We start from the raw sequence: 22,943 nt of genomic DNA, 5'->3' as shown, positions 1-22,943 counted from the left end.
AACACTTCCTAATTCATTCTGTATGGCCAGCACTATCCTGAAACAAAGCCAGCCACAGACACTTGCAAGAAGAGAAAACTACTGGAAATTCTAGCCAAAGTAATTATGTAAAAAATAAATAAAAGGCATCCAAATTAGAAAGGAAGAAGTAAAATCATCTCTTTTTGCTGATGATGATCTTATATGTAGAAAACTCTAAAGATGCCACAAAAGTACAATTAGAACTAATAAATGAATTCAGTAAAGTAGCAGGATACAGAGCCAACACACAAAAAAAGACAGTTGCATTTCTCTACGCTAACAACAATCTGAAAAGGAAATTACAAAGGCAGTTCCATTTACAATAGCATCTAAAAGAATAAAATACTTAAGAATTAACCAAGGAGGTAAAAGACTATACAATGAAAACTACAAAATGTTGTTGAAAGAAATTAGACATAACTAAATGGAAACACATGTTCATGGGTTAGAACACTCAATATTATTAAAATGTCACTATTACCCAAAACAATCTACAGATTCAGTACAATCCCTATCAAAATCCAAATGACATTTTTTGCAGAAATAGAAAAACCCACTCTAAAATTCATATGGAATCTCAAGGGACCTGAAATAGCCTTGTCTTGAAAAAGAACAAAACTGGAGGACTCATATTTACTGATTTTAAAACTTACTACAAAGCTACAGTAAGCAAAACAGTGTGATGCTAGCGTAAAGATAGACATTTAGACCAATGGAATAGAATAGAGAGCCCAGAAATAAATCCTTGCATATATGATCAAATGATTTTTGACAAGGGCGCCAAGATCATGGAGAAAGACAGCCTTTTCAACATATGGTGCTGGAAAAACTGAATATCTACATACCAAAGAATGAAGTTGAACCCTTGCCGAACACCATGTACAGAAATTAACATAAAATGGATCAAAGACCTAAATGAAAGAGCTAAAGCTATAAAACTCTTAGAAGACAGCGTAGGAGAAGAGCTTCATGACATTGGATTTGGCAGTGATTTCTTAGATGTGACACCAAAGGTGCCAGCCAAGAGGGCTTTCTCTTCCCAGCCCTACCTTTACAACACCCCTAGAGCCCAGGGATACCTTCTGCAAACTGCACACCCAAGAGGAAAGGAGCCGAGGAGTCAAAGCTGCCAGAGCCATTTTAAGTAGACAGCTTTAAGGAAGGCAAAGGAGGGGATATTGCAAAACCATAAAATAGACTGAAGAAGGGGTGTAGGGTAGACCCCCAAGATTCTGCATCTCAACAAGCTCCCAGTGGATACCAGTGTTGCCCAGTGACAGCAGTATTTGAACAGTGAGGATGTATCGTGCCTAAGAGAAACAAAGCAATACTGATGAAGGAAAACAACCATTAAGTTATGGAAACTAATCAATTTATTAGCAAAACCTCTCTCTGCCCTTTGGTCATCTTCAAGAGCACAGGACCCCTGTGACATGAATAGCAGAAACATACATCCCAGAGCAGTGACAGGCCGATCCTGGCCCTACAGACAATGAGAAGAAAGCCACCGAACCAGTTCACTTTTACCAATGAGGAAATGGGGCATTTCCAAGAAAAGAGTCAATGTTGAGGTCTGAGGCAAGACTATTTATCAGTGGGCTCCTGGTGTCCACCTAGCCCCTGAGAACTGACAATGCGGGTTTGAGTTCAGGTTGGGTGGGTTTCCCTTTGAAAACCAGGAACATCTGTAGAGGTTATCATCAGCACCACCACCCTTTGTGGACGGAGAACCTGAGGAAGAAATGCCCCAGAGGAGAGATGTCCTCTGTTAATCCATATGACATTTCTCCCCAAAAAGATCAAGTTGGCAAAAGGAGCTCAAGGTAATGAAAGTGAACAAAACTGGAGGACTCACATCATTTTGTAGTTAGATTTCATAGAACTCAAAAGGTCACAGCTAAAAAGTTTTCTTGGTCTGAGCAACCCTTCCATTTTCCAGAGACCTGTGTCCATGGAAATGAATTGCCAAGGTCACCTGGAGAGCCAATGGCACAATTAGGGCTGAACACTAGCCTACCTCTGTGTACTTTTTCCAGAGCACCATGCCGCTTCCTTCAGTCATGACCTTTCCCAACCTAGTTTGGACTCAACTAACCTAAAAGCATCTGTGTTTTAGTGCACTTTACAATGAATTCATCGTTCTGATGAGTTTTGTAGATGCTGAAACAGTTGCTGAAATAGTATACTCCAGGGGGCAACCCTGTCCAGAGAAAGGATGAGCTTCCTAATTTGTGAGACTTGGCGGATGAGAGACAGATAAACCAGCCAGGTTAATCTCAAGATGGATGGTTTTTGAAAGAGTAAAGTGCCGAACACATACAAATGCTCACAAATTAACCACCATTTGGTTCAGAAAGATGCTCAGCATCTCTATCAAGGTGGTGAGGGGAGACTAGAGATAGATGAATCTTGTGTTATCTTGATTCTTGCCTCAAGAAGCTTTCCTCGCTGAAAGCTACCATGGAGGCTTTTTCCAGGATGGCTAATGGAGATTTGTTAAGCAGTATTAGCCATGAGTTTTCTGGAAATGTCAAAAGTGATTTGAAGACCATCTTGTGGTATTCCCTGAACCACCTTGCTTTCTTTGCTGAGAGGCTGTACTATTTCATGAAAGGTGCTGTCACAGACGACTCCATCCTGGTCAAATTGTGATCACTTGAACTCAGAGAGTAACAACTAAGTGAGATTGATCTTGTACAAATAAAACAAATGTTCATTTAGAGGTATCAGAAGACCCTGGGCACAGTGATTGCAAGTGACACAGTTAGAGATTACTAAAGATTCTTCTGGCCATTGTAGGCCAGTAGGAGGAATTATTTAAATGACTGTCTGTGTGCAGCAGTATCAACTACTAACTAACCAAAAGAGCTTTTTACTGTGGACCATGTCAGGGTAATGTGCTTGGTTTGCATATATGTTTGCATATATTATTGCCTTTCTTCCTGTGTTATTTTTTCTCTGTATACAATCAATGTGAAGCCATATCACAATAATGTAGTAACACTGCAATGTTGGTAAAACATAATTCTCACTGCTCTTATTCTAATCAGAATACCGAATTGAATAAGAATCACTATTTCTTTTATAAAGGGGAAGAATAAAACATAGGACAGAAGCTTTATGACATTGTATTTGGCAATGATTTTTTTGGATATGACACCAAAGGCACAGGTTACAAAAGAAAAAATAGATAAACTGCACTTCATGAAAATTTTTTAATTTTTACATCAAACAACACCATCAACAGTAAAAAGGCAGGCAACCCACAGAATAGGAGAAAAATATTTGCAAATCATATATCTGAGAAAAGATCAACCACAAAATATAGAGAACTCCTAAAACACGACAGTAAAATACCTCAATTCAAAACTGGTCAAAGGACTTGATTACGCATTTCTCCAAAGAAGATATGTGAATGGCCAATACTAAGTACATGAAAAAATAACTCACTGTCATTAACCATTAGGGAAAAGCAAATCAAAAGTACAGTGAGGTACCACCTCACACCCACTAGGATGGCCACTATCAAAAAACAGCAAACAGGTATTGGCAAGGATGTGGAGAAATTGGAACTCTTACATAGTGTTATTTGGAATTTAAAATGGTACAGCCACTGTGGAAAACAGTATGGAGGTCCTTTTAAAAAATATTATTAAATAGAATTACCGTAAGATCCAGCAATTTCATTTCTGGGTATATACCCAGAAGAATTGAAAGCAGGATCTCAAAGAGATGTTTGTACTCCCATGTTCATTGCATTATTCAAAATAGCCAAAACAGAATCAACCCAAATGCATCCATCGACAGATGAATGGATAGTCCATTGTATTGATCATTATTATTCAATAATATTTATCCTCGAACATGAGATATTATTCAGCCATAGAAAGGAAGAAAATTCTGCAACATACTACAACATGGTTGAACTTTGAGGTCATTATACAAAGTAAAATCAGTGAGTTACAAAAAGACAAATACTATATGATTCCTTATATCAGGTACTTAGAATAGTCTAAACTGTAGAGACAGAAAATAGAATGGTAGTTGCCAGTGCCTGGAAGGAGAAGAGAATGGGAATTTAATGGGTACAAAGTTTCAGTTTTACAAGATAAAAAGAATTATAAATCTGAATAGTGGTGGTGGTTTTACAACATTATGAATATATTCAATACTATTGAACTGTATACTTGAAAATGGTTAAGATGTTAAATTTTATGTATATTTTTCACAATAAAAAAATTGAGAAAAATTGAATGGAATGCTTTAAATGATAAAATTCATTTTTTAAATAATTTTATTCCTATTTAAAGCCAAACCTGGCTACCAAATTGATACAAAACAAAGGTTGTTTACTTTAATAAATAAAACTTGTTTTCTCTGCTTTGTTCTGTATACATGTGTTTATGGCAAATTTTCTGGTATACATTAAGTAGTTTCAGTTCTTTGCTATTTGAAATGAAATAATGTGTCTTAGAGAATAATGTCACTTTAACAGTTTATAGTTTACTTATGCAGTAGTGTATTCGTTTTCTATTGCTGCATAGCATATTACCACAGACTTGAGGTACAAAACAGTACCCAGTTACAACTAGGTTGTAGGTATCATATCCGTAGATTAGAAGTTCTCTGTTAAGGGTTTTGCAAGGCTAAAATCAAAGGTGTTGGCCAGGCTGGGCCCTTACCTAAAGACAAGGGAAGAATTTGCTTCTGAGCTCCTTCCCCTTGTTGGCAAAGCTCAGCAGTTGTAGATCTGAGGTTCATACTTCCTGGTTGACTGTTGGCTAAGGGCCACCTTCTGCCCTACAAGGCTTCCTGCAGCCCCTCTCGCACAGGACATTGGTCTCCTAACATGGTAGGTATATAACCTTTAATGATCCCTCTTTACTACAGTGCTTTAGTTTTTTTAAGTCTACCCTCTCATTGAACCTTTTCAGGAATCTTGAGAATTTATGCAAATAGTATGAACTTTTATACAGATATTAGTAAACTGAAATAACTTGACCAGAGTCACCTACTAATAAGCAAAGCCAGAAATTTAAATCCAACCTTCCCTGAACAAGCCCGATCCAGTCTAATCTCAGAAGCTAAGCAGGGTCGGGCCTGGTTAGTACTTGGATGGGAGAACACCTAGGAAGACCAGGTGCTATAGGCATAAAAAAAAAAATTTAAAAATAAGGGATTGTAAACTGAAAAGGTCCTTGCAATCTATGAGGTCAACCAAGGATTGCCTCACCTAAAAAATGAATAAATAAATTCAACCTTATGCATATGAATATAGCTTTTACTTGTCAATGAATCATCTCTTGTTTTAAAATTTTTAATAGAAAGTTTTGTACCCTTGATACTTAGTGTTTTAAGGGATTAAAACAGGAAGGGAGTAAGTCAAAAATTCTTTTCCCTTCTCCTTCCTTAGAACTCACTTAGTCATGTGCATATCATTAGTAGTCATGTATTGATTAAGTCTTTACTCTGTGTAGTATAACTTCTTTTAATTCTACTTTTAGATATGAGTTACATTTAGAAATCCTCTTGAACAAATGAGAGACTAAATAGAATCAGAAAACAGTACCAATGTGCAAAAGTTCTTAGGTAGCACTTCCATGTGTATATGTGTGTGCATACGAGCCATTTTCTTCCCTGTAAGAAACAAAAAGTCATTTTTCTTTATTTCTTTCTACTTTCCTTTTGTTGTCGTTATTCCTAATTTGTAGTATGGGTATTCCAGGGTAAAAATCCGAAGAATACAGCGCTTCTTATCTCAAGAACTTTGAGCTTATAATGAGGGACAGAACATACTTTTACTGCAGATTGTCATTTCTGTTGGTTCTACAAGGAAGACTTTTTGGATGATAGAATAAAATGATGACCTTTTTTTCATATGTGAAGCATACTAATCTAGATGTTGACTTTTTATCTGTCTTATGTTTGGTAGCAAACTGACTCCCAGGCTTTAATGAGCATAAATGTTAGGTATCTGGCCCTTGTACTGTTTGTGATTGGGGTTAGAGAGGTATAGATTGGAAGGAGGTGGGAGGAAGTAAAGCATGTTTAAAACCTGTCTGGCTCTGTTGCACGGACACTTCAGCTGCTTTCCCAAACCAAAGTCTGGTATCACAAACTAGAGCTAGTTATCTCAGTGAGTTCCCCAGTCATGTGATTAATGATTTGGCAATCATGCTGAACATGCATATTGGAACTCTGCCCTCTTTTCTTCATTTCTGCTTCATTGCCTTACCGTAGACCAGGCAAACAGGATTCTGTGACAGATAAACTGATGGTATACTTCATACAGTGCTGAAAAGGCACAGTAGTTAGGTGGTTGTACTGTGGACTCAGTGTGCATTTGCACATTTTCCTTTGTAAGTTAGGAATTTTGCTGAGCAGAGCTACTTAAAATTCCTCAGGTTTTTTGTGGGGTTTCCCTCTCCCCAGACTTGCCTAAAGTATAATATAAAATACTGAAAAAGTATATTTTATTTTTCTACTACCCAAGAAGTTACTTTATAAATTCCATTAACCTAATTAACAGAAATTATGGCCATTTGCTCACTAAAAGAAAGTGCCAATCTACAAGATTTTAGAGAATCTTCTGCAAATGTGCTTCTGGGAGGAATCAATACTTTTTTACTTGAAACAGCTTTGATTTCCTCATTTTCTCTTCTTTGTGCAGTTAGTTTCTCTGTGGTTTAGGATTATGAATTAAGAAGAAAACTTTCTGTATCAGTATGAAATTTAATGCAAATCTTTCTTGTGTATTCAGCGGCCATTGCAGTCATTTGGACAGACAGGAAAAAGGTCTAAGGTATAGTAAATATTTTGTGCTGGCATGCCAAGGGCCTTCCTTCATGCTTGATGAATTGTTTTCATATAGCGCTGCATTCAGTTTAGTTTTGTCATATTTTGTTTGGGGCAGAAAGCTTATTTTGTTTTATTTGGGGTTTTTGTCTTGCCTAGTTGCTTTTGTGTATTGCTTTTATAATCTTTAATGGTTCTTTATCTATAGAGAAAATGGCTTTCTTACCATTCTTTGGGTCTTGAAATTGGAATTATTTCCATTCTTGCTATTGCTGTAATTTTCAAAACTGTAATTGTTTTTCCTCTTAACAAAGAGTTTTAGTGATAATTAATGATATATTTAACTTGCACATTTCACCTACATCTATATGTGGCAGAAACTATTGATAAAACTTAAAACACTAGGGGGCTTTTGGATATACCTTAGATTTGTAAAATGTAGTGTTAATTTTAAATACTTTTCTTTAGTCAAGCTCAAAGTTAAAGCTAGTTCGGAGCCTTGCAGTGTGTGAAGAATCTCCACCACCCCCTACAACAGAGATATCACAGGAAAACCAGGTAAACAAACAAACAAACAAAAGAACAAAAAGTTATTTAAAGACATGGTGGAATAACCTGCTTCCTGGAGGATATTTTTTCATAAAGTTAACTAAAAGTCATGTGCATGTGTATGTGTTATGTATGTTTTTACTAAATGAAATTGCTTTGATAATACAAGATACACATGAAAAGTGGGAAAACCCTTGTTACTTCAAGGTTTTGTAAAACGATTTCTCTCTGGAAAACCTTAAGGATCATATAATTAACCAGGTATATGGCTTTAAGGGAGTTATTAGTTATCGAAAAGTTATAAAATATTAAAGTAGCTTCCACTTAATTTGATGAAATTTGCCCTTTTGATTTTGGCTTTTAGAAATGTGTCAAATACCTCTTGTGTGTGAAAAGGAGAGTATCCAAGACTTTTGCTTGATATATTATTTTACTTAACCCAAGTGCCCAGTGAAGCCAGTTTTTATATTAGCTTGACTCTAATAGTTGTCTGATACTTCTAATTCCTCTCTGCCTATGCTTGTAAAACAGAGAACTACTGAGGTTCACACAAACACTTTGATTTGCCTTTTATATTCTTTTTAATGCTATGACTACTTTTCTGTTAATCTCAGCTGTGAATTAATCTTTGCCTCATGTTACTTTTGAGCATTTTATACATAAATATCTTTGGACCCTCTGTGAATGTTTATTAATGATAACTTTGGCTGTTAGTGGATTGTTCTACTTAAGACTTTGAGCAACCTAAAATCCCCCTATATCCCAACAATTAGTTTCCAAAGAGTTAAGGGACTTTGTAGTCATTTAAGAAGCCATGACTAAAAAAAAAAGAAAAATGAAAAAAAAAGGCCATGACCAGTGTATGTCTTTTTCTAAATAAATGGCAATTATACATTTGTTGATTCAAACAAATACTGTTATGCTTTGCCTTGATTAAGAAGATGATTCCCTAAAAGCCTACTATCTTAGATATTGAAGATATTCATCACATATTTTGAATATGTTCTGTTTTTTAAAAGCACTATATCTCTTTGTTTCCAAAGTGCAAGAAAAAGATTTTTTTAAATAGATTGCTTATTGTTAATTAAAAATACTTTAAAAATCATAGTTTTCTTTGAAATGTGTTGAAGTGTCAGAAACAAACAAAATGTGATTTTCATTTGAAATTTAAGTACATAAGTAGAAGATAGCTATGTGTATTCCATAAAAGATATTTTTAGCAATAAAATGACATACTTTCTAGCTAAAAGCATAAATACAGTCAAAATATTTTACTAAGAACTATTACCTGACAATGTTTTCAGATGTTGACCTACCTGTGGCTTTTACGTGGTTGTTGATAAGGCTGAAGAGTTATACACTCTCAAAAAAATCAATAAAAAATTGTTTTTGAAATAGCAATTTAAAAAAGTTCTTTTGTACAAGTCAGTGTAAAGAATATGCCTGTTCAGGGTGGAGTGGTGGGCAACATAATGGTTTTTGAAAATTCATTTCTTCATTCTATTGTCCAAAATGTTACACCATCTTAGCCTCATGGAATAATGAGTTGAAGGAGATTGAGGAAATGAGAAGGATCAGGTATTCATAAGACTATTAATCCAGAAAAGTGCATTCTTTTTGAGAAAAACTGTAATGCAGTCTTTGGTTTTGTTCAGTACATTTTACCAATCTGAAAAATATTGGGGAAAAATCTTAACAGTGCTACATAAATTTAGCTAATGAAAATTTGTATGAGAAAAAAATTACTATCAGGAGTATATGTTGTAAATAATGTATATATTATTGATCACAGGTTATAGTTTCTGCATTTATAGTTCAAAAATCTGATTTACAGCATATGAATAGTAAATAAGATAGCAATGCCAGAATTCAGTTATTCCACTTAATACATTCTTTCTCAATTTCTCCTGGATACAATAATTTTTTTCTTTTAGGATAATAACCTGTTATTACCCTCGCTGAACAAAAGGTACTCCTTTTAGTAGAAAGTTTTTTCCCACGCCTTGAGTTAACTAAATTTCACCTAAATGGGATTTGAAAATAAATTATCTCTCATGAAATGTGCTAATATGTAATCCTTGATGGTAGAGACACTTTCCAACTAATAATGCTTGCTTCAGAATGTAATTTTTGAGGAATTAGTCTGGAATAAAACTTACTATTCAAAGGTTAAGAGGCAATTAAAAAAGAGATGTTACTTGTGTCTGATGAGAGCTTACAAGAGGGAAGTGATCTCAATAACATGTCAATGACAGAGTGAAGAGTAAAGGAATTACATACTACTTCCTACGGAGATGTTGCTATCATTTCAGTTATTTAGTCAGAAAAGTTTGTGTATAAGGACTTTAGCATTTAAAATATGTCTTGTTTATTTCTACTGAAAACAAGGCTTTAGTACACTAAACATTCTAGATTTTTAAATACAGTTTATCTTGATAAAATAGTTTAATATCTATAATTAAAATGTATGGCTTTACGAGGAGAATTTCGAAATGAAATCTGATAGTCATTGGAAGTGCCTTTTAGTGACGGTCTAAATGTGAAATCTTTTCTTCCAACCTGGATTTCATGGATTATCCTTGAGTAACAATAATAGAAGCTGTAAGTCAGGATAACTTCCAACATTCTACTTTTAAAACATAGTTCTAGGATTTATTTTTAAATATCTACTTTACAATTATAAAAAGAATAAGGAAATGAGTCATAATACAGTGTGGATGGATTTTGAAAGTATTATGCTAAGTGAAATAAGTCAGATAGAAAAGGACAAGAACCCTATGATTTACTCATGGGATATAAAACAAAAAGCAACAGATAAAACAAACAAAAACTCATAGATACGGACAGCTGAATGGTGGTTACCATCAGGGAAGGAAGATGAAGCAAGGACCAGGAAGGTAAAAGAGGTCAAATACAAGGTGACTGAAAGAGACTAGACTTAGGGTGGAATGCAGATGTTGTATTGTAAACTTGTACACCTGAAATTTATATTTTATTAACCAATGTTACCCTGATTATTTCCTTTAAAAAAGAGTCATAATGAGAAAAATGGTAAGTTGATGAATGTATGAAGTTTAGTAATTTCATTTCAATTTTCATTTTATTGAAAATTGCTGTGCATAGTTTTTTTTCCTATATTTTGAACACAAATTTGAACCGAGATAGAAGGGGAAACAGAATTGAAAAGAGAGGAAAATAGCAACCCTGTAGGAAAAAAATACGTATATTTGACCTGAAATTCTTCTGCCACCACTATTTCAAAAATAAAGAATTATCGGGGGGGGGGGATGTTTAATAGAAATCCTGGTGTTTACAAGTTTAAGAATCCTGAAATTTATATCACCTTTGATAATTAACTTTATACCTAGTACTACCACCAAGCATTTCCCAGAGAAGCAAAGTAATTGATGTTTTCCATCACCGAATAACAATGTAATTTAGTCTATAAATAGGCCACACTTATCTTTAGTATAAATGATGTGGAAGTTATAATACTTTTCTTTATAACTTTGCCTGACTAAACACCACAATCCAGAGCTATGTGATTTTTACTTTTTTAGGCTATATGAATTAATTTCCAGTAATTCCTTTGGGTTCTGAAATTGCGTGTAATGATATTGTTTTAAAACTGAAATGTTGAATTAGTTCTCCTTTTGTCTTATCTTGTTTGAAATCTTTCTAAAACAACTTTGTGGTAATTGAAGGAGGAACAGTGATATATAAATCTCAAACAGGAAATAATAAAAGTCATGTGGATTTTGTTTTGGAATATTTGTACTTACATTTTTATATGTTGAGAGAAGTAATATGGGATTATAAGGAATACTCAAAAAAGTACTTTTTATTAAGTGCTGACTCATGCATTTCTGTTGTCATGATTGATGATAATTATGCTTTTGCTTCACCGTCGCATCTCCATTACAAAAACAGATTAAGAAGACCTTGGTTCTGATCTTCCAGAGGTTTTACAAGTAGATACATTTAAACTATTATGTAAAACATTTGTTTTTGCTAAAATAATTAAAGGACATATTTCAATTGATACATTCAACTCAAAACATTAATTTTAACATTTTCTATCTAGACTTTGATAAAAATGGTAAAAATGACTTTAAGTTGTATTCTACTTTGAAGAATCTAATTGGATAAAATAAAAATCTTATTTCCTTTTTTCCTCCATACACGTTTGTATTACTCAGAAAATACAAATGTGTGGTAGTAATTGAATTGCTTTATTTTCATTTAATAACTGATTTTACCTCCCAACAGGAGAAAATTCAGATCCAGTTAACACAATCATTTGAAAAAGAGGAGAAGCCCTCAAAAGATGAAGCAGAAAAAGAAAAAGCCAATGATAAGTTGCCCAGAAAAATGTTATCAAGAGGTTTGCAATTTATTTCTGTTTTTTAAACAAAATTTGAATTTAAACAAAATTCACTGTTGATAATTTCATCTTTTACCCCTCAAATAATGATATATAGTATATCTGTATTACAAAAGGTACAGAACCAACTAACGAGATAATAAAGTATTTGCTCATCTGAGCAAAGTACTGAGTACATAGTTCTGAACATCAGAAGATACTTTAGCCAGAAAACTGCAACTCATGTCAGAGTCTACTGAGGAAGATAACTGTCTTGATCTCTTGCCGTCTGTGTCTATATTGAAATAATGAAATCACTGTAATTTGAATATTAAGTCCTCTAAAATGTATTTAATTCCTTACGATGCAAAGTGCCTAAATATTCAGTATCTGGTAGCAATATTCTTGGAAATCCAGAATGTTTATCTTTCGTTATAAATTTTAAGGGACTTCACCATCATCTAGCATTACAAGTCTATAAAAATGCTTTTTTAATTTATAAACTAAATTATGCTGACCAGTATTATAAACAGCATAAGGATATTACAGTTAAGAGGAAGAAATAAACATGAATATTTGAAAAACTATTTTGAAAGCAAGCCTTTGTTGATAGACTTGACCAAATCTAATTAGATAAACATTGTTTCAGAACTAAAATTCCTGTCTACCACCATTTTTTTTCTCTACTTATATTCACAACTGAACTAAGCTGTCTTAATTTGCTACAAATGTAGTTAATTGTCTAAACCATTCTAATTTTTCACTTAAGGAGGCATTTTTGAACGTGAGGATTGTGGTGAGTATATAAAAGGATCTTTAAAGAATTCAGAGTAAAACACGCACGTTTGAGAGAGAAAGTTATTTTAAGAATATGCATGTACATGTAGTTACATAAACCCATGTCTGCTCATTATATAGAAATAGAAAAATTGTGGTTACCTGAGTTCATCATAAATTTTCTTTTCCTACTTTGTTAATTTTTTCTATGTGGGGCATCTTATTTTTATTTAAGATATGCATCATGTATAAAAGGGGAAAGGATTTATTTTCAAACAACTTTATACGGGATTTTTTTGTTGTTTTATTTTAGATTCCAGTCAAGAATATACTGATTCAACTGGCATAGATCTACATGAATTTTTAGTAAATACATTAAAAAACAATCCCAGGTAAAAAAAAAAAAAATTAAATTTATAAGGTTTACATTGTTTCTAGAGTACCATAATTTGCTACCTATATTTTCATTACTGATTTAGCATATTAGAATAAGATTGTAATATTTGAAGTACACCAGAAACAGTTTCTTAGGGCTAAGATGTTGTTGGTCTTCTGTATGCACATGTGTAAATATCTTTTTGCATTATGTTTGTCACCATGATCTAAAAATAATTTATACTGTCTGTTGGAATTTTGGGAAATACAGAATCACCAAGATACTTTGACTTAATTGTGAAATATAGAGGTATCACTAATCACAAAAAAAAGAAAAATATACCTCATGATAATTCACTCAACCAAATAAGAGCATAGTATATTAATTTACAATGAGTTTTTGAATTTGGTTAAATGCAGAGTTTTTGTTCTTTCTCTCTCAGTTTATAAACCTTCAACCCAAAGATTTTCAGGTGCCTATTTGAATCACTACTTTAATCATGAAAGCCTATGTTTTACCACGGCACTGAATAAATAGATTTTAACCTTTTGGCGGGTCATTGACCCCTTTGAGACATTTTCACCACAAAAAAAGGCTTATCCACAAAATATCTGACCAATACTTTCATGAGGTAGAAGACTCCAATATTAAGAATCCATCCTCTAGATCTTAGCTTCTCATACATTTTTACATACATTTAAATAAAAATAAAACATTTTTATTGGGTATATGCACATGGAGGAAAACAAGAACAATTCTCTTTAGTCTCACTGAGACTTATGTCCAAAGATAAACCTTCATTTTCATTCAGGATTTATTGTTTTCAATACCATCTTGATTTTCTAGTTTACATTTACTATAAACCTCAAAAGGAGAACCATCAAAATGAAAAGTGGTCTCCTTGTAATAAAGATTGAAGAACTATAGATAGGTATGGTGGGGAAGAAGATGATCAATTCTGCATGATTTTTTTTAAGTTCAAGTTTATTCTTCATTGGTCCCAAAAGGAAAATGAATTAATTAGTCCATTGAACAGGCATTTATTGAGCATCTGTCATGTGCTAAGTGTTGTGCTAAACATTTATATAGATATAAAGATAGATAAGATATAATCTCTGACCCTAAAATATTCACCATCTCTGCTAGGAAAAATCACATGATATATAATTTAAATAGAATAGATGTTGTAAAAGAAGTTTTTTCAAGATGTAGGGCCCCCAACCTCTGTTCCTATGGGAAGACTTCACTGAAGAGATGATGCTGGCACTGAGTCTTGAAATTAGAGTGCTTTAAATGGTAATTGCCTATCCAGAGAAACATGAGAAAGGCATTCCAGACAAATAAGAACATTGCCAGGGCATAGCATTGTAAGAGCGGGGAGTGGTATATCCAAGGAAAGAAGAGATTAACAGGGTGGCATCTGCAAGTAATTCTAGAAAGCGATGAGGAAAGTATTGATGAGATATGAAGACAGATCGTATGCAGTTGTTCTCAACCTAAGGTAGTACCACCACACTGGGGGATGGTAAGTCTCAGCGATTATGGGGTACCACTGGGAAGCCAGGGGTGCTGAAAAGATCTGTAAGACAATAATGAACAATGAAAATAGTCTTGAAATACCAGTATTGCACCATTTGAGAAATTCTGAGTATGGCATCCTGAGTTGAGAGGTAATTAGAGGATATCGAATAGGGTAATGCCATAATCAGATTTGTATTTTAGAAAGGTTACTTCAGCAGTAAGGGGCTAAGTCATAAACAGCGAGTGTGGATAGACCATAGAGGAGAAGAGAGAGGAAAGTACACATTAGAAAAATATTCAGGAAGTACCGTGGCAGGACTCGGTGATCATCTGGATATAGAAGAGTAATGAGATAGTAGACTAGAACAGAGTAGCTACTAGGTTTCTGGATGGGCTGACAGCTAGTCCCATTAACTGACAAAGCTCGAATGGAATAGGGTATGTTCTGTTGTAAATATAGTTTGAGATGCCTGATGGAAAGCTAGGAGATGATGTCTGTTAGCAGTTAAGAGGTTCTGGTTTTGTAAGTGAGCCCAGCTGGAGTTGCAGGTTCAGGATTCACCAGTCGAGGTGAAGCTTGCTATGAATGAATTTGAAATAAATTACAAGGAGAGATGAAATAAATGACAAGGACAAAATTCTGTGGAAAGACAGTATATAAAAGGTAAATGAGAATAAAGAGACTGAGTCCTAAAGATATCAATGCAAACATTTGTCTTAGAAGTCAGCCAAAGGAAAATAGTTTCATAGAAGATAAATAACAGGGTGGTGAAAATAGAAGTACCAAAACCAGTTCATTAGATTGAGAAACCAGGAAGTCGTTGGCTATTTTAACAAGCTGTTTCATTTGGAGTAAGGTGTTGGAAACCAGAACTGAGTAGGTTGAGAAATAAGGGGGAAGGTAGGAAATACATAGCCAGTTTGAGTAAAATAAGATAGGATCCTAAACAGGCAGAATTTTTCTTTCTTCTGATCCTGTGAGAGAGGCATCAATAAGGACAAAGATTAGAAATTATTTTTATGCATTCCAAAATATTTTTCTGTTGTCTAGTTCTCTCTTTCCCTCTACGAGTGCAAAAGTAAGTTATCTGCATATGAATTTTTAAAGTTACAATTTAATAGTTTTTAGTATATTCATAGATACGTGCAACCGTCGCTACAGCCAATTGTAGAAATTTTCATCACCCCAAAAAGAAACCTCGTACCCTGTTGCTATCACCTCCCTATGCCCTGAGTGCTAATCTAGTTTGTACGGATTTCCTTGTTTTCGACATTTCATATGACTATCATATATATGTGGTCTTTTGTGATTAGGGTCATGCACTTAGCATAATATATTTAAGGTTCATCCATGTTGTAGCATGTATCAGTACTTTATTCCTTATGTGTATGACTTTTTATTTGAATAAATATATAGGTATATAATTCACAACATGGCTAACGTATGAGTTATTACTAATGTCAGTGTGGATTAGGAAGTTGTAGCTATCGTTAAACTTTGTGGGAAACAAGATTTGCTTAATTTATGGCTCAGTGTTCTCTCTGTGAAATACGCAATTAATTGCCAGATAAACATGGTGCAAAATTAGTAATAACTGGTGGATTTCCACTAAAGCTTTCAAGATTGAATATTGCTTAGAGAATCCTTTTCAAAACTTTTCTTCATATCATTAAGTCTTTATCTTATTCTCAACCCAATAAATAAACTTAACTTTAGATATTAGATAATAATCTATCTCTAGTTCCTGTTTGCAAGACATATTTTTAGAGGCTACACTAATTGATCATTACTGAATTAGAACCTAGGAATCAGAAGTTGACCTCAATAGAGATTACACTTACTGACATGGTTTTATGCCTATATTTGTGTTGATTTCATACCCGTTTTTTATAAATTACATGCATATTAAAGAAATATAGATAATAAAGGTAACTATTAGATGACTAATGAAAGGGAGCAACCCCATGGATTAATCCTGAGAATGTATGTTTGAAAAGTAATTTGTTTTGTTCTGTGTTTGAAATGTTTTATAAAACTTTTATTGGAAGTAATGTTTTAAGTCATTTTTTATCTGTTGCAGATATTGACTAAGGTCATATGGAACATTGGGAAGAGGGTCTTCAGATGGAAACATTATTGTTTTCTTCTTTTTTGTTTGCCATGGGTATACATACCCTCTAAAGTTAGTTCTGGTGTATTGACTAGAACACTATTAACTAAAACAATGTTGCCCCTTCATTTTAACTTTAGATAATAGGTTATTGATCAGTTTGATTGAGATCTTTGTTTTTATTATTTCTTTAATAATAGACACCATACATTGATTCCTTTTTTTTTTTTAAGTTTTTTTAATTACAGTTGACATAAAATATATCAGTCTCAGGTGTACAACCTAGTGATTAGACATTAGTGATTAGTGGTTAGTGGTTTATATTGGTTCCTTTTAAAACTCATTCAATAACAATTACAGTAAGCGTGCCTACTTTTAGGTTCATGTGCTAAACCTTATGCTTTGAGAGTAATTTAAGAGAGTAATCTGTTCAAGTCCTATATATATTCTATAAGGGATTATTCCTTTTTAGCTTATGACCATTACCAAAATATCTAACCTTAGTTCCAGATTTGAAAATTTGGGAACTGAGCTATACTGGTTCAAAGGCAAGAACTATAAATCTTGAGAACTTAAGAAAGTTATCAGCCTTATTTTTCTAATAAGCTCTACTTTTTAGTGACTAGAAGTTTAGTAAACTGAGCAGGGGAACTTAGTTTAAATAGTAAGTGGTCTATATAATAACAGAAAATCCCCTGCAATCCATAGATCTGGATCTGCATGTGGAAGAGGAGAGAGAAAGCCTAAACTTGTATCAATAACTAGTAAAAGTATTAGATTTTGTTTTCTTTCCTGGAGACAACAGAAATTTCTTTTCAATGACAGTACATTTACTGAAGAACATTTCACATATCTTACTCCAGCTGTTTAGCTCAGACACAGAAAACTTATTTAAATGCACTGTTTCATGAATGCCGAATAAGTTGCCTTTCTCAGATTCCTTTCTTTTTTTTCCTACAATAAGTGTATAAAAAATATATCATGAAAGTTACTGAAAATTATATCTCAAGACAAATCAATCCCTAAAAGTTAGATGAAAAGAGAGTCTTGTAGTTAAGTAAGTCCTTTTTGGGGGAAACACCTATAAAGTAGAAATTCCTTACCCTCTCCCCAAATATTAAGGAAAAAATATTAAAAGACCTTCTGGATGAAATAATTTCATTAATTTGTTTCATACAGATACATTTGTTGAACTCTTCTAAATAGTCCAGATTACTATATAATAATAATTGTGATAAATGCTATATAAGAAAAGTATGAAAGAAACAAGGTTTAAGAAACTATATAAGAAGTTGTTCTAGGCAAAGGAAATAGCATGTTTGGGGAAGCTGAGAAAGGAAGGAGCTTTGCAAGTGCAGAGGTAAGCCAAGATGATAAAGAGTTTTGTGAGTAAGGAGCAGGAGATAAGGCTAAAGAAGTAGATAAAGACCAGATTATGCCTGCCTTGTAGGCCACATTACAGATGTTCAATTCTAACCTCAGAGCAGTGTGAAACCTGCCATAAATATTTAACCAAGGCAATGGTGTGTGTTCACATGTGTGTTTTTAAAATCATTATGGTGCTCTAGGTAGAACAGATGTGGAGGGAACAAGAGAAGATACAGAGAGATTAACTACTATTATGTCATAGTAGTTAAGTAAGAGATCCCGATTGCTTGGAACCAATGGAAACAGAAGAAAGATAGAAGGTAAAGAAAATCTGCAGTAGTAATTAAGTGATTAGGATGATTAGAAAAAAGATTATAGCAGGCCAAAAATACCTCTGGTACAACATTCTAGATGAAAGGTGGTACCACTTACTAAGATGGAGAATACTAAATGAGAACCAGATTTGGAAGCAAAATTGAATGTTGCTAGTATTTGTGTTAAAATGTATTCCTGTTTTCAACTTTAGATTTGAAATCACCAGGTTGACATGTTTTTCTCTTGATTTTTCAACTAATATTTTTAAATGTATAGTCAAATATTACTCAGTTTTATGAGAGTTTTGTAATGTAGAGAAAGAATCAAACTCAGGGTGAGGTACATACATACTTTCAGGCAACTTAAGTAGGGAGCATCACCTCCTCTGTTAGAATTTAAAAGTGATCTTCTATCTGATGTTTATTTGGGAGGGAAACATTAACCTCTTGGTCTAGTTTTCTTGACCTGTAAAGTATCAGAAACAGAATGAATGATCTGTAAAACAAACAAACCTTTAAGGTTTAAGATTCTGAGCTGTTTGCTTTTCCCCACCTGCACATGAAATTTTCAGTAAGCATAGGCATATTCTTTTGAGCCAAGTTCTTGGTGTGTGAGCAAGGAGGTCCTTTCGGGAGGGGTACTATTAATTTGTTGCATTCTAAGTGCACTAAATAGGACCCTCATGATCTAAAGGAGCACATACGGGTATTCCTTAAAGTCTTTATTTTACATGTTGGAGGCCTTTGGTTCGTTTTAATTTTTATGGGGAAAATTCCTAGAGTTTTAAAAATGTAGCAATTTACAGAATGATTTGAAAAGTCTCTTTGAGTTAGAGTTGGTAATGTAGTTCATACTTTTCTACTATAGTTCCACCTGTATGCTAGCAATGAATTCTCATATAGGAGCATTCCTGTTGTTACTGGCATTGCATGTTCTTTAGAGTGCTGTTTCTATGGAGCTCAACGCAACAACAAAGTTATGAGCCTAACCAAAGATGTCTATTTTCCTGCTACCTCTCAGCTTTAGAGTAAGAAAGCAAAGACTGATATGCTCTTTTTATCTATATGTTTACAGAACAGACTCCAATATAGAGATACTTAGTAGATCAAAATATATCTCCTGTATGAATGGCCACATGTTGATAATTGTTGAAGTTGGGTAATGGCTATATTGAGGTTCCTGACACTATTCTCTGTACATTTGTGTATGTGTGAAATTTTCCATAATAAAAAACTAAACTAAAAAATATCATCTTTCATTCTTTTAAAACATTACTTTTTCAGAAAGTATATAAATATTCTAGCATCAAGCTTGTGATAGTCCTCAGTGTTCAATTTTTAAGAAAATATATATAGCAATATAAATTCAACATTTACGATTTCAGTATTAAGTTTTACATATAAGGGTCTTCATATTTTGTTTCAGGGACAGAATGATGCTGTTGAAATTGGAACAAGAAATTTTAGATTTCATTGGTAATAATGAGTAAGTCCTGATATTTAACAAGAAAAGTAATTGTCACTACAGTTCTCCTTGGTTTACCTAATTAGTTTTTCTTCTACTTCTAGGTCTCCACGTAAAAAATTCCCCCCAATGACATCTTACCACAGGATGCTATTGCACAGAGTAGCCGCTTACTTTGGATTAGACCACAATGTTGATCAGAGTGGGAAGTCTGTCATAGTAAACAAAACTAGTAATACAAGAATGTAAGTATCAAGAAATGTAGGTATATGTTACATATGTGTATAACAATACTTTGTCTTTCTACAGTACCTTTCATCTGAGGTTTTCCACATGTTTTCACAGCCTAGTTAAGCTTCGTGATAACCATATATGATCGGATCAAAAAATATGTTTATCTCACTAGATTCAAAATGCATCAGTCTGATCTGAAATGAGGCAGGTAAATGAGGACTGGTTTAAAAGAAACAAAAGCAAAAACTCTCTGAGGTCATAATGTCAGTGATATTTGATAACCATTCTCATGGATTTTTTAAATTAATGTAATTTAAATAGCTATGGTCAATCTCAGGCAGATTTTAAGAAAACGAAAAAAATTTTTGGCACCCTCACATTGCATCTTTTATGAGTTTACCATACTTTTTCCACTTCTGTTTTTGCTCCTTCTTTCCCACAAATTTCAAGAAGGTGGGTCTGTTGGTTAATACACTATTAACCATAATGTTGTATCCACTTTCTGGGTCATATATAATTTGCTGAGGACAATTTTTTAAGGACTTAAGAGGAGCCATTTGCTTTAAAAAATGATAGCTAAGTGTTGGTGAAATAATCAGTGCTGGCATTTGGGAGCAAAAAGCCCAATGCAGAAGCACCTAAAATTGTAACATGTCCACAGCACCTCTTCTGCCTATTTATAAAGCTAATCCTAAAGCACCCAATTGAGTTCAACTAAAATGTATACTTTGTTGGTTGGTCATCTGCCTGTCAGAAGAATTTTCTATGTCAATTTCTATGTAGCAGCAATGAATCTGTGGTAATGAGCAGCAGTCAACTTCACATGCCATAAATAATGCTTTTTAGTTCATTATTTTCTGCCTTTCTTGAAGCTAGATTCCTCTCAGTGTGTTATCTATGAACTATGCAGTTTGCATGGTCATATTTAATTCACTTACGTCCCTTCTATTGTAATGGCCTTTTATCCTTATAGCTACCATTTAGTTTGCTGGAATTAAGTTGGTTTTCTTCCATTTCAAATAGTATGTTGTCAACTAAATATATTGTTGGAACCAAGTATTTTTAAATGATTATTCCTAAACTAAAATTAAATTTAGATATCTTTGAAAAGGATCTTGTCTTTCTTTAGGGGTTAAATTTTACCTGTAAATATGAATCAGATTTAATTTTCCTCTGCCCATCCCTTAGTTTTTTTAAAATTCTTCATCAATTATTTATATCATGGCTAAAGTAGAATAGTGACTATAACATATGAGCTGGACTGAGGGTGAATAGAACTCTAATTCATTTAACCAGTACCTTTCAGCATTACTCAGAGCTGCTGGATACCCACGCACATGCACATTAGCAGGCATTTTGACTAACATTTCGACTGGTGACTCTCTAAGGTTTTCAATACAGTGTAACCTCGGTTATTTGAATGCTTTGAATGATGTCAGAAAGCTTTAGGGTTCTCTTTATCAGGGTAGTCAAAATTTTAGCCAAACACAGGTGTTTATGGCATACTTAAAGAGGAATGGACCAGTAGCATAATTATAACTAGACATTTCAGATCATTGAAGTTACACTGTATTCTTATTTTATATCTTCTGGAATATGCAGAAGGTTATAAATCAGAAAACCTTAGAGATCTGCTCCACATTGAATAAAATCAAACTTACCTTTTCCTCATAGGCAGATTACCCGCTCCAGCCTTGAACCAGTGGTGTTATGGATGTCAACAACCCAGTGTCCACTGGGGTGTCTCAATGGAGCGGGAAGTTGGCGATTGCAGGGCAGTAAATTGAGGCATCTATAAGAGAAAGAGGTAAGACAGTCTTAAGGTTAGCTGAAATGCCTGCCAATGCTATTTGATGTGGGAATCCAGCTGCTCTTAGAAAAGTTGCCAGGCCCTTGGTTAAACCTTAAAGTTCAGTTTGGAATAACAGTCTCTCACCCAAGTAAAAACTCGAATAAGAAAGTGTGACTTTGAATAGCTACAAAAATAGTCGATATAAGTAATCAGAGCAAAAATGTGACAAAAATAACATACTGCCATCATCAGAACTAAATAGATATCTTTCAGACTCCTAAAAAAAGCAATCTTTTTCTCATCGGTTTGGTCATGAAACTGTTTTTACTCTTTATTTTTATGTGGAGATCTCTCTGTTTCACTTATCTAAGTATGTTTTAAAAGAGATTTCTTCAGCTTAGATAACTCATTTATAAATCTTCTTGTGCATCATTTGACAGGAAGTAGATACAGTACTTCATTAAAAAAATTACTAAGTTAAAACAAATATTTGGAAGTGTTACTTGAGTACTGTATATATTGAAATGTCTCGTCGGTATGCAGAAAGTGTCATTATTGAGGTTTATTTGGTGTAGAAATTTACTTATGATATTCATAATATATTACGTGACTATATAATATATTTTTAAACTATGTGTAAGATACTACTTGGGGATTCAGTTAGACTTTATAACCTCCAGATATATTTTTGTATATTTCATAAAAGTAATTCCAATTTCATGAGAGGATATTAAGTCACAAGAGTATTGAGTGAATTAATTTGTTGAAGCTGAGAATATATTTGAGAAAGTAAAATTTTACAGAATTATAATTTTTCAAAAGCCACAAACATATGACTGTCTTCTGGATCTCAGTAGAGCTCACAACATTTCCATAGAGGAAAGACCAATCATCCATAAAATATATTAAGATTTTATAATCATTACTTTAGGTTACAATGTTAAACTCTTAAAAAAAAACTTCTCTTTTGTAACTGTTTTCAGTTAGCATAAAACAAAGATGTACCCTGCTGTAATTAAGAATTCTTAGTAACTTGGTTGCATTTTGAAGTAGTCTCTTAAGTTGTAGCTCATTCAACCACAAAACATTTGAATACTCTCAATTATATTACACCAAACCCAGGTATTATAGGAGTGTAACATGTGATGCTGTGCTGTACTTTTTTATTTGCCCCAGAATTTTTTCATAGATGTAGAGGAGGCAAAGCAGAGGACATATAGGCTTTAAGTCTTACATACAAGGGCTCCAACTTATGTC

At 33.6% G+C, this 22,943-nt stretch overlaps 1 protein-coding gene across 19 annotated transcripts in view; it reads left to right on the top strand.

Moving 5' to 3' along the window:
• The window catches only part of R3HDM1 (R3H domain containing 1), a 171,153-nt gene that overhangs the window by 64,197 nt on the left and 84,013 nt on the right, over positions 1-22,943 (top strand). For 9 of the 19 annotated variants that reach the window (XM_011354484.2, XM_011354482.2, XM_023527499.1 and 6 more), the window contains exons 4-9: positions 6,782-6,823; positions 7,285-7,374; positions 11,635-11,749; positions 12,819-12,897; positions 19,622-19,681; positions 19,765-19,905. In XM_011354484.2, coding sequence (XP_011352786.1) covers positions 6,782-6,823; positions 7,285-7,374; positions 11,635-11,749; positions 12,819-12,897; positions 19,622-19,681; positions 19,765-19,905 — 527 coding nt within the window. The remainder of the gene's footprint in view (positions 1-6,781; positions 6,824-7,284; positions 7,375-11,634; positions 11,750-12,818; positions 12,898-19,621; positions 19,682-19,764; positions 19,906-22,943) is intronic. The other 10 variants (XM_023527497.1, XM_023527496.1, XM_023527502.1 and 7 more) reach the window with 4 other exon arrangements.

This window comes from Pteropus vampyrus, unplaced genomic scaffold (genome assembly GCF_000151845.1).
Source record: "Pteropus vampyrus isolate Shadow unplaced genomic scaffold, Pvam_2.0 Scaffold17, whole genome shotgun sequence".
In the NCBI taxonomy this organism is placed as follows: domain Eukaryota; kingdom Metazoa; phylum Chordata; class Mammalia; order Chiroptera; family Pteropodidae; genus Pteropus; species Pteropus vampyrus.
The sequence above is the reverse complement of the archived record's forward strand: the minus strand, read 5'-3'. Positions and strand labels throughout refer to the sequence as shown.